Genomic DNA, 12,272 nt, shown 5'->3' with positions numbered 1-12,272 from the left:
CTCTTCCACCAATAAAAAACTGGGCACCACCAGATAACTGAAAAATTGTTGAATGTGGCAGAAAACATCAATGAATCAAACCATGGGATACTTGCATATCAATAAGCGTATTTTTGGCCAATCTTGAGAAGAATTTTCCTATATCAAACTTTGATCCTCTATAATGACCCAATCCTACTCAATCTGCACTACCTAGGGATGCTTGCATATTGAGTAATCATGGCCCTGCTGTTACTATTGTGTCCCACCACTCCTCCCCCGGGACATATCTGAACCATGTCGGGAAGCTTTCATGTAAATTTTAACTTTTGGCCCAATGATTCTCGAGAAGATTTTTAATTGTTTGACATTTCTTATCATCTCCCCTTTGAATGGAGCATGGTCCTTCCTTTGAACAAACCTGAATCCCCTTTACCCAGATCTATTTTAAGGTACTGCTTTCATATCTTGAAATAATTTTTTTCATAATACCACCTATCATAATGATGCCATAATCTTTGACTTTGGAGTGCATTTCAAATTTCCAAGATTTAATTTTGTTCAGTTTGTCTGTCCAAAACCTTCCTCGCAACTTTTAAAAGGTGAGAAATACGGCTCTCTTATTTTTTACATGCAGTTTATGTGACAAGGCCACAAAAGCTTTTTACCTTGTTTTATATATGACACAATATGATCAATTGGTGTATTGAAATCAGAATGACCATTAATAACGTGTGCTTAAAAATTTCTTTCACTTTCAAAAAAAGAGATTCACAAGAAACTTTTCTCTACATTTTTATTACCTACAACAATTCAGGTACATCTATAAGACCTAAAAGTATCAGTCGTAAAAAAATTATCCAACAGAAATTAAAAACTTACTACACATGCAAAACAAATACTTTCTGTAAATCCATAAAAAAAAAGCCTACTGTTTTTATAAATCCCACTGTTTAGTTGCACATCATTGTGAAAGTGGGTACACTTTAATATTTATTCTTCCATGCATCAGTTGCTTGCATTGCACTTGGAACAGAAATATATCAAGAAAAAAACATGCATTCTTTAAATTCATATAAATATCAATAATTCATTAAAAATGTCCATGATTACAATGTTAAAGTTACAGAACATTCATGCATGCTTATCAATGCAGACACCAGTGTACATTTGAAACAAGATTTCTAGAAGTGGTCATTCACTACTGCTGTCAATCATTAGGGATTACTTCCCATATAAAAAATGGAAGCTTACAATGGAATACTGAGCTACCTGGAGCTTTGATGAAGTTCATACACACTAAATACTGCAATGGTTGAAAGTATTTCAGCAATTTCATTTTTGAAAATACATGAGGGTATGAACTGCAATGGCTTAAGCCAGCATACTGTACTATAAAGTGCATTAGCGTATCATGAAAAGTGTGCTGGCATGAAGTATTGCTGTTCAAACCCTCAAGTATTTTCAAAATTGAAATTCATTTTTTAGATTGACATTTTACTTTCATTTATGCTAGAATATTCCCAGCTTTTAAAATAGTCATGCCATATTTATTAAGATTCATACGCACATTGTTCACATTCACGAGGAAATGGCTATCATTTCAACTGGTAAAGTTATCAAAGGTAAAAACATTGGACATGTGAATATAACCGAGACTTCTTCACTATTCTGTACACAGATATGACCCTAGTTTCTGTTCCACATATTCCCTCAGCACACACTGATTGTCCACCTTTCTTCTGACAGTCATTTCTCGGTGAACATGCATTTAATACAAGAAGCAGTTCCTTTAGTTGTTACAATAGGAATACTTTTAAAAACAATTTACACACAGCTTAAAGCCTGCAGAATCCACACCTAGAGCTGGAAACATGGTTTTGGTGTAAAAGTCATTAACAATACTAAATATCAATGTAAACAAACACATCATTACTCATTTCAAGCTCTCGGTATTGTTCACTCAGTGGAAATATTCTACTTTCTAATTGATGATCAGTTTTTTCCTTGGAGCCCCAGTAATCTCCCTGTCCAGTGGTCAGTCCTTGTTACTTGAGTCCAGCCATTAGCAGCATTATTGGACAGTGGTCACTCCCCATGACTTTCTGTTGAATGATGCTGTCACACAGGTCCTTCTGAAGTCGCTGGGAAATCACGAAGTAGTCCAGGCGCCTGGAAGAAAGACCAGCATGTTCAAAGAAATATAGTCCCTGACTACAGGACTTGTTTCGTGGGAGGGGGCACCTGTTCTAAAATTACTTTCACAAGATAGTACACATTCCAACAGCCTCCTACATGTACATGTATGTTACTTGGCATTAAGACCTAGGTTTAACAATCAAAAGCTAATTCTGGTTCTGAAAGTTCATGTACTTGTAGTTCTGAAAGTTCATGTACTCGTAGTTCTGAAAGTTCATGTACTTGTTTGTAGTCAAAGGTACCCTTTACTGGTAGAACCTCAATAATTCCCTGTACAAACAATAATTGGCAATGCTGTGCATGAAATACAACAATTTCCTTAAGATACATGTCAATAGATGGAAGCTCTCAAGTCATATGCAATATTGTTAAGAATGTAAATTGTGTAAATTATCAAAACAGAAATCTTTTATATATGGCTTGAAACCAGTTTCACGCAAGTTGAATGAAATGGCATATTTTGACCAAACTTCTGTGTTTAAAAAGGGCATAACCCCCCCCCCCCCCCCCCCCGAACAAAAAATTCCTATGAATATACATTTTGTACACATCTACAAAGTATGCCCATATTGACTAATTTATGATATTCTGTGCAGCAGTTTCAGAGAAGTGGTGCAGGCAAATTGTTTCAGTTACGAAGTATATTTAATTTTGGTCGAACTTCAAAGAAACAATAACTCTCAGAAAAAAACCCATCAAATCAGAATTTCCTGCGAATATGGCTAATCTAGACAGTCTGTCCCTAATAGCTACAAATATTCATAATATTCTAACAAGCTGTTTCAGAGAAGACGTGCTAAGAAAAACAGGACAGTGACATACAGCCCAAAAACATTATACCCTTCACAACTTATTGCATGGGGTATAATAAGACAACAATTTCAATATCAAATTCACTCTCTTTAATCCTCAACTCACCAACCAATGTTCTTGCCCCTAGCGTTCATCATGTATGTCCAGAATGACCAGCAGTCCCGGGCGTTCGGGTACAGGAAGCGGAAGGAGTCCAGAAATCCCTCCCCCAGGAGCTTGGTGAACCCCTCCCTTTCCTGATCTGTGTAGCCTGGGGTCTTGTTCCTGTTAGTGGTTGGGTTCTTCAGATCTATAAATAAATGCAGCAAGTTCAGTGTGATTATCTAGTCGTATGCATCTATGTCACTACAGCCAACATAAACCTCTAAAGGAATGTACAGTCAAAACCTCGTTATCTCGCACTCGATGGGACCGACAAAAAACTTAGAAGATATCAGAGGATTGAAAATGTGAAGAAAATGAAAAGTGACAAATCTCACAAATCCTATGGGGAATACAAAATTGAGAACGGAGCAATCACAGACCCCCAGAAACACCAGAGGTGGGGTTGGGTGCTTAGGAGGAGTAAGCATTTCCTAATGACCGGTCTCTCACACTGTGTGCCCTGTCTAAATCGGGTAAACAGGGTAATCTGTAGTCAAAATTGATATGAAAAGAACAGTCTATCTATGTCAGCTCCAGATCACCTTGTTAGATTTCATGATCACTACTTTTCATGCAGAAGAAAAATCTGATTAATTTCACATCTACACAATGATTGTATTGTTCATTAGTACTGAAAGGAGAATTTAATTTTAATAGATTGCTGTAGATAAAAATCAAATTTTGTATCATACACATGATCAGAATTATAATTTGTTCAACACATGACCCGCCACACATCACCAAATTCAAAACAGATCTATTCAATACAATTCTCAGATTTACCTACAGAAATGTGAAACAGACTGAGGAAGCCCCACATACTAGCTGCAATAATGTAGCCCTCTCTGATTTTTTTATTTTGATTTGTACAATTCCTTAGGATCTCCGTAATGGTGCAAATGCGGGAGTGATTCACTCCCGCAACATTTGCGCTCATTTTAAACATTTCCTGACTTTCTTTACGTAAATAAAATGATATTCTATGTTTCTTAGACAATATATAAATTCACAACCTGCAACTTAAGATTTGTGAGGCTCTATTCTACCGTTTTCAACAATTTCGATAAATTCCAATTTCTCGATTCATATTTGTGCGCCATGTTTGATGTACTGAAGTTTCAACTTCCGATTGTCAAGTCATTTGCATATGCCATATAAGGTAGTATTTATATCAATGGACAAGTATGGAGGCGAAAGCTATTTCGTCGGTATTGAAAAGGTTTGAATTTAATATCAAGTTAAAAACCGAACAGCAGAGTGTAAATTCTTTCTGCAACAATATGATTTTCCTTTCTTTGTCGAAGTGGCTCGAGTAACTACATTTTCGCGCTGATTGTCAATGATTAGGTTTTTCATTAGATCCACCTACGAGATCTCGCGATAACAAGCATGGCGGAGCAGACGAAGAATTTTGCATGCTGTACATTATATTTAATGAAAAACACCTTTATTAGACATGCCCGAGCACAAATTTGGTACTCCTTTTGGTGTAAATAACATTTGGGACTAATACACAGAGTTATTATCGGTTATTCATAAAATTATTTTGCACCATTACGGAGATCCTATGGAATTGTAGCTCTATCCCGAAAACGTCAGAATAAAAAAAAATTGGATAGGGCTACATTATTGTAGCTGCCCACATACATGTACCTACAGAAATGTGAAACAGACTGAGGTAGCCCCACATACATGTACCTACAGAAATGTGAAACAGACTGAGGTAGCCCCACATACATGTACCTACAGAAATGTGAAACAGACTGAGGAAGCCCCACATACATGTACCTACAGAAATGTGAAACAGACTGAGGTAGCCCCACATACATGTACCTACAGAAATGTGAAACAGACTGAGGAAGCCCCACATACATGTACCTACAGAAATGTGAAACAGACTGAGGAAGCCCCACATACATGTACCTACAGAAATGTGAAACAGACTGAGGTAGCCCCACATACATGTACATGTACCTACAGAAATGTGAAACAGACTGAGGTAGCCCCACATACATGTACCTACAGAAATGTGAAACAGACTGAGGAAGCCCCACATACATGTACCTACAGAAATGTGAAACAGACTGAGGTAGCCCCACATACATGTACCTACAGAAATGTGAAACAGACTGAGGTAGCCCCACATACATGTACCTACAGAAATGTGAAACAGACTGAGGTAGCCCCACATACATGTACCTACAGAAATGTGAAACAGACTGAGGAAACCCCACATACATGTACATGTACCTACAGAAATGTGAAACAGACTGAGGAAGCCCCACATACATGTACCTACAGAAATGTGAAACAAATTGAATTGTCCATTTTTACTAACAGTAATCTAAGACAAAGGAGTTTCCTATTCTTACCTGCAGAGGGACAAAATTGGGTCCCCCATTTACCTGCAGATATGAAAAAAACTGAGGTCCTTGAACTTGCACCGTGATGCAAGACACGCTGAGGTTTCACACTTGTGTACAGTAATGTGAGGTGAATTGAGGTCCCGACACTTAATTATGAGAGTGCGAGATAAATTGAGATCTCCACACATATTTAGAGTGATGAGACAGATTGAGGTTGCCATACTTACCTACAGGGGTGTGGGACACATTCAGGTCTCCACACATGATGACAGGTTTCTTGGCATCCAGTTTTTTGAGATAATTTGTAAAATCACAGTCCCATTTTTCTGCTCTGTACTTCAGTCGAACTAATCCTTTACCAGAATTAGGGACATCTGAAATATGCATCAATTAAAATAAAGTTCCAATTTCATGTGTTTTCCTTGAGTAATTGTTTGTGGTTCAGGAATGCTTTAAAACAAGAGGCCTACTGGCCTTATTGGTTATCTGAGAATAAGTTAAAAAGTATCAATAGGCTCAAGGGCTAGGAAATCTAAAACATAAATTTCCTGTTCTGCATATCTAAGTTAAATTCTAATATTTATCAATAGTATAAAACAAAATATGTTCTTAAAACGTCAATGCCCCCTGAAGTGCCTATATACTGATGAGATACTTTTCCTGATAAAATTTACTGGTATGTAACATTAAATGATAGTCAAATTACTGGGACTACGAAATTCACCATTTTTTGTACCTCCTTTTCCTACATTTATTATATGCATTTAGTTTATATACTGTATCAGCAAAATCAAACAAGTCTTTCAAATGATATTTAAAAGACAATTATCATTTTGGCCCCACCCTGGAACTCAACCCATAATTCCTGGGATCATTAAATTTACAATTTGGTAAAGGACTACCTACTCCTTCTAGATATCTATTTAGCTTCAATTTAGTATCAACAGCATTAAAAAAGATATTATCTAAATGTACACTAATCATACCAATTTTGGCCCTGCCCTGGAGTCGAAACTGGCCTCTATCTCAGGGATCATGAAATTTACGATATTGGTAACGGCCTTCCTGCTCTACATTACTATGCATTTAGTTTTGCTTACAGATGTGTGGTTATAGAGAAGACTTTAGAACATCGGTCAATTTTTACCCCACCCCTAGGGCCCCAAGGGTGCAGGAGACCTGAAATTTACATTCGATACCACACTTGTCTCAAAAACGCTTCATACAAGTTTGAAAAGAATTGGAATAGTACTCATCAAGAAATTAAAATGTTCAATTGTTAATGCACAATGGACGACGACGGATGATGACCAATTGCGATAGGTTACCTGAGTTTGCTCAGGTAACCTAACAAATATTCCTTCTGAATGCCAATACTACAACCCATACACTCTTGGATCCACCACATAAAATGTGTAAAATGCTAAATCCTAAAACCTACACTTTCAAAGTAAAATTTCAGTAGTTGTTCTTACTGTAATTATTCATTTCAGAGTTCAACTAATCCAGAGCAAATAGTGTGAATTCAACTAATCCAGAGCATATAGTGTTAATTCAACTAATCCAGAGCATATAGTGTTATTTCAACTAATCCAGAAGAGAATATAGTGTTAATTCAACTAATCCAGAGCAAATAGTGTTAATTCAACTAATCCAGAGCAAATAGTGTTAATTCAACTAATCCAGAGCATATAGTGTTAATTCAACTAATCCAGAGCATATAGTGTTTAAATTCGTGGCCACATTCAGCTTCTCTTAAATAATGTTCGTGAGATTGTGCGCTGGTCACATTTACACCACTGAGAAGACATGATGTTCTCTGTTGTCATGGTTATAGAAGTCATTCTCTTCTGCTGCGGAGGCTTCATTTGGAGAAATTACTTCCTCTGTATCATCACTGTTAATTATAGTGACCTTCAACAGATTCGCTTTCTAGTGACCTTGAACAGGTTCGCTTTTTACGAGGACACCATTATTATTTACATGGCAGTCGCCAAAGAAAACCAAAACTACACACGACTTTTTGGCTTATCTACTGTAAAAGTATTTTATTTAGCCTGTACGATATTTGACGGAAATCGATTTTTCAACAAGATCATAGATTCAATTTAGCGTTTTATAAATGTGCTACAGGAAGAAAAAATATATATATATATATATATATATATATTTAGCAATGTACTTGATTTAGCGGTAGCTGCTTTCCGCAAAAGGCGCTAAATAGAATACACAGCAAAACGTAATACATTTTCAGTATTTTCTAAAGAAACTGTTATGCATCAGAGTTTCTTAATTTGTTATGCATTCTTAAATAAACATTTTTAAAACTTAAAAATCTATATTCATGTTTACTTAAATACATTGCCTACAGCTAACAAGTATAAGTATTTCTTGTGGAATCCAGGTTAGAATAGGACCTTAGTACCCCCTTGCTTGTCGTAAGAGGTGACAAAATGGGTTGTCTTTCGGATGAGACAACAAAAACCAAGGCCTCTTGTTACAGTAGGTGTGGTAAGTTGAAGATCTCTCCTTGCTCAAAGGTCGTAAGCAATGAGTATAGGACTAAATTTTGCAGCCCTACACTGGCAATGGCATCGTCTCCATATAAGTGAAAAATTCTCAAGCGGGATGTTAAACAATATCCAACTAACCAATCCATTAAGTGTTTCTATCAATACTTACAAGCTGTAACAAGGAAAAAGTTCTCATATTCAGCCGTTATTACTCGACCCTCTTCATCATGTTCAGCGATGCCTGAAATTTATTTCACGAAACATACAGCACACAAAACAAAGAAGCACAGGTATATCATGATATAGTATTATAATTAGAAAAGTGAGAAATCAACGGGAAAGGGTGAAGGTGGGGGTCTCAGTGTAATTTCGGAGATTATCCAATACAAGGCATTTGATAAGAATTTCATATTTCCCTGCATGTGTACCTCTTTTTAAAATTCTAAGAACATCAACCTATATTGTGTTCATACTGCGAACTTTACATGTTACTACTGTGCACAAAATTTACAGTACAATAAGCAATCACTCTTCAAAGCAATTAGTCTTCAAAGACTTCTTGCTCTCACCAAATCACTTGTAATATTGTTGCTACAGTCAATCCCTACTTCCAATGTTGTTAATTACAGACACATACTATGAATAACTTTATGTTGGTATGCATTAACTCGTACTATGAATAACTTTATGTTGGTATGCATTAACTTGTACTATGAATAACGTTTTGTTGGTATTCTCATCAATGCAGTCCCTCACTTACACAAACATAGTGTAATATTGTAATCTGTTCGTATCCATGTCTAAAACCATACATAATGTAATAATGTTGTTACTCACATGAACAATAACATTTGTAATATTGTCGGAATGCATCCATCCAAACCATAGATAACGTAACATTGGTACACATAAATTATTCAAAGATAACATATTAACGCATACAAATAGAATCAGGGTTTTATCCAGCATTTAGATGTTACTACCAATTTTATATTTAAGGGGAATTTTTATAATGCAGTCATGAGTTTCCAGGGGATGGGGGACATCAATGAAATATGATATCCACAGATTATTATAGTCAATATAAATTGATTAATTGCTCATTTTATCTATATCGTAAGTCTGACAATTATAGAAAATGACTTAAAAAAAATAAAAATGATTTTTGTTGAAAATTTTTACAAAGAAAGGGGAACTTTTATCTGTGGAAGGGGAAATATCCATTTGTTGCCAAAGGGGAAAGGTACCTTTTACCGGTAGTAAAAACAACCTAGATAAATCCCTGAGAATGTAATATAGTTATTCTTACCCAGACCATACGTAACACTGATGGGTTTCTTTTTGCTGTACAGTCCAGTTCCTGCATAGCCCGCCTTCTCTGCGGGTGACCAGTAAATGTGGTAGTCCTTGTCGATGACCCCGGGGGGTAGCTGGTCCTCCTTACACTTCGTCTCCTGGACACAGAGAATGTCTGGGCTCTCAGCCTTCATGTACGACATCTTATCTTTCTAAAAGGCAGAGTGAAAATTACAATCACTTCAACATCTTATGATTAATTAAAACTTAAAGTAAACATTCAATGTCTCACGAAATGGTAGGTGGGATCACAAAATATCAATTTTTGTGAGATGTTTTTTCTTCTGCATGAAGTTTTCACCTGATTTGAGCATGTACATTTTAGCCTTGAGGGTTGGTGATGTAAAACACTGAATTACTACAGGGAGATGTTACTGGTTTTGTCCCTGTACACCCTTTAAAGAATTTTTCCACCATTGAAATTACAATTGAAATCTTTATGGATGTGGTTCGACTGGCCTATCCACAAATCCACATTCAGTACCTGAAAGCAGGAGCAGACCCGGAGAATTTTTAAATGGGAGATGTTGCCACATTTGATGTTTTAAATGGGAGGTGTTGCCACATTTGATGTTTTAAATGGGAGATGTTGCCATATTTGATGTTTAAAATGGGAGGTGTTGCCACATTTTATGTTTAAAATGGGAGATGTTGCCACATTTGATGTTTTAAACCATCAGGAAAGAAACCATCAGGCAAGACCGTAAGCAGTGGCAAATGGATCAATCCCCAAATCATGATCACATACATGCCAACTTTCCCGATTTAGGCGGGATCTTCCCGATTTTACCCTCCGGTCCCGCTTTCCCGATCGGGAAAGCAAAATTACCCTAAAATCCCGATTTGAAATTTTTTCCGACCAAAATTTCCGATTTCACGATTGAAAACGAGTTTGAAAGCGGGATAATCGTGAAATCTCGTGACCAGAATTGGAAATCCCGCGTCATTTCTGAACTGGCCAATCAGAAATCGGGACAATAGTCAGCCATTGCTGTTTACCTGTGTCGCATGGCCTGGTGTTGGGTTGGTCTGCCTGTGTCGGGGTGTTTATTGGACAGTACGAAGCATGTTTTGATAGTAATTAATCGGGAAGACGGATTTCAAATGGACATATCCTTTACACAAACGTGAATGACAACGATGCTAGTGTCACCACCAAACAATCGGACATTCCGCCTCTCGCTGACAGCATCCAAAATTTGCAATAAGGTACGTCAAGTATATATTTTTTCCAACTATAATAATATAGGCTATCCAAATCTATCCGTCTATAGCGATGTATTATATAGTCTATATAGTGTAGTATTCATTAAATATACTTTGTGATGCATAATTCGCACAAGTCTGTACTGAATTTTTTATTTAGCAAGTAGCCTTAATTTACAAGTAAAACGGAATATTTTGATGTGGGTTTTTTTCCTGGTAATTATTTCAGATGTCATGTGCAAAGGTTTTGTTCGCAAACTTCATAGCAGGGCAGATCACTCCTTTTTTGGTTGCAATGCAGATTATTCCACCAGTCTCTGCAAGCCCATGTTTACAGACAAGCAAGATCGCCTTTGCAGTCGTACCTAAATGCATGTGCTTTCATTTAAATTTTGATATATAGACCGGCCAATGTTTATTGTATGGTGTAAAAGGATGCAACCTTAAATATTATTTGATATTATGTATGTGACTTGTTGGAGAAGATTTTTTGCTGAATAGATGATTTTAATAAAATATTAATGTATATCTTTCAAAGTTTTTTTTTATATAGTTAATGGTCAGACACATTTGATGTTGTGTTAATATATGATACATTAACAATGATTTGATTGATATTTTATTTGAAAGGACAAATATTTATTTTCATGCTAAAATGTCGTGAATTTTGAGCTTTGAAAAAAGGTCGTCGTGCGCAAAATCCCCCATGGGGATTTTTAAAAGTTGGCATGTATGTGATCACTGGAGACTTAGCACAAGGATAGCCAGACAACGTCGAACTCCTGACGAAGGGAACACAGACGATAAACTCGGATAGAGAGTGTGAGTGTAAATGGAAGGTGTTGCCACATTTGATGTTTTAAATAGGAGGTGTTGCCACATTTGATGTTTTAAATGAGAGGTGTTGCCACATTTGATGTTTTAAATGGGAGGTGTTGCCACATTTGATGTTTTAAATGGGAGGTGTTGCCACATTTGCTGGTACTATTTCGACACAAATACAGGGTTGCAGCCTTCAAAATAGCACAAACTAACTTCAGAAGCAGCTCACTCTTAAATCTGCCACTGGAAAGTGAAAAACTAGAAAGAACAGCCACCCTAAACAAGGAAATCAAAATCCAGCAACCGGCTGCTACTGTTCAAAATATGAATATCTGATCCAACTTTACAGTCTGTTCAATGCTTCATCTGCAATGATCAAAACCACAAAACTTCTTAAATCTACTAAATAAACATCACCAGATCTACACACAAACCTAAACATCACCAGACCTACAAACCTAAACATCACCACACCTACACACAAACCTAAACATCACCACACCTACACACAATCCTAAACATCCCCACACCTACACACAAACCTAAACATCACCACACCTACACACAAACCTAAACATCACCACACCTACACACAAACCTAAACATCACCACACCTACACACAAACCTAAACATCACCACACCTACACACAAACCTAAACATCACCACACCTACACACAAACCTAAACATCACCACACCTACACACAAACCTAAACATCACCACACCTACACACAAACCTAAACATCACCACACCTACACACAAACCTAAACATCACCACACCTACACACAAACCTAAACATCACCACACATACACACAAACCTAAACATCACCACACCTACACACAAACATAAACCTCACCACACCTACACAC

At 36.7% G+C, this 12,272-nt stretch overlaps 1 protein-coding gene and 1 long non-coding RNA gene across 2 annotated transcripts in view; one reads left to right on the top strand and one right to left on the bottom strand.

Annotated features, from left to right (window-relative positions):
- Nucleotides 1-761: 761 nt before the first annotated feature.
- LOC125675462 (exodeoxyribonuclease-like) overlaps nt 762-12,272 on the bottom strand; it is a 17,922-nt gene continuing 6,411 nt past the window's right edge. The window contains exons 6-10 of the mRNA XM_048913122.2: nt 9,324-9,522; nt 8,184-8,255; nt 5,729-5,875; nt 3,097-3,280; nt 762-2,151 (exon numbers count right to left, since the gene is read on the bottom strand). Coding sequence (XP_048769079.1) covers nt 2,028-2,151; nt 3,097-3,280; nt 5,729-5,875; nt 8,184-8,255; nt 9,324-9,522 — 726 coding nt within the window. The 3' untranslated portion in view covers nt 762-2,027. The remainder of the gene's footprint in view (nt 2,152-3,096; nt 3,281-5,728; nt 5,876-8,183; nt 8,256-9,323; nt 9,523-12,272) is intronic.
- LOC130052924 (uncharacterized) lies at nt 10,120-11,104 on the top strand. The gene is made up of 2 exons (XR_008801307.1): nt 10,120-10,579; nt 10,806-11,104. It is a non-coding gene; the product is annotated as an uncharacterized LOC130052924 (long non-coding RNA).

This window comes from Ostrea edulis, chromosome 3 (genome assembly GCF_947568905.1).
Source record: "Ostrea edulis chromosome 3, xbOstEdul1.1, whole genome shotgun sequence".
Classification (NCBI taxonomy): domain Eukaryota; kingdom Metazoa; phylum Mollusca; class Bivalvia; order Ostreida; family Ostreidae; genus Ostrea; species Ostrea edulis.
This window is presented reverse-complemented; position numbering and strand designations above follow the sequence as displayed.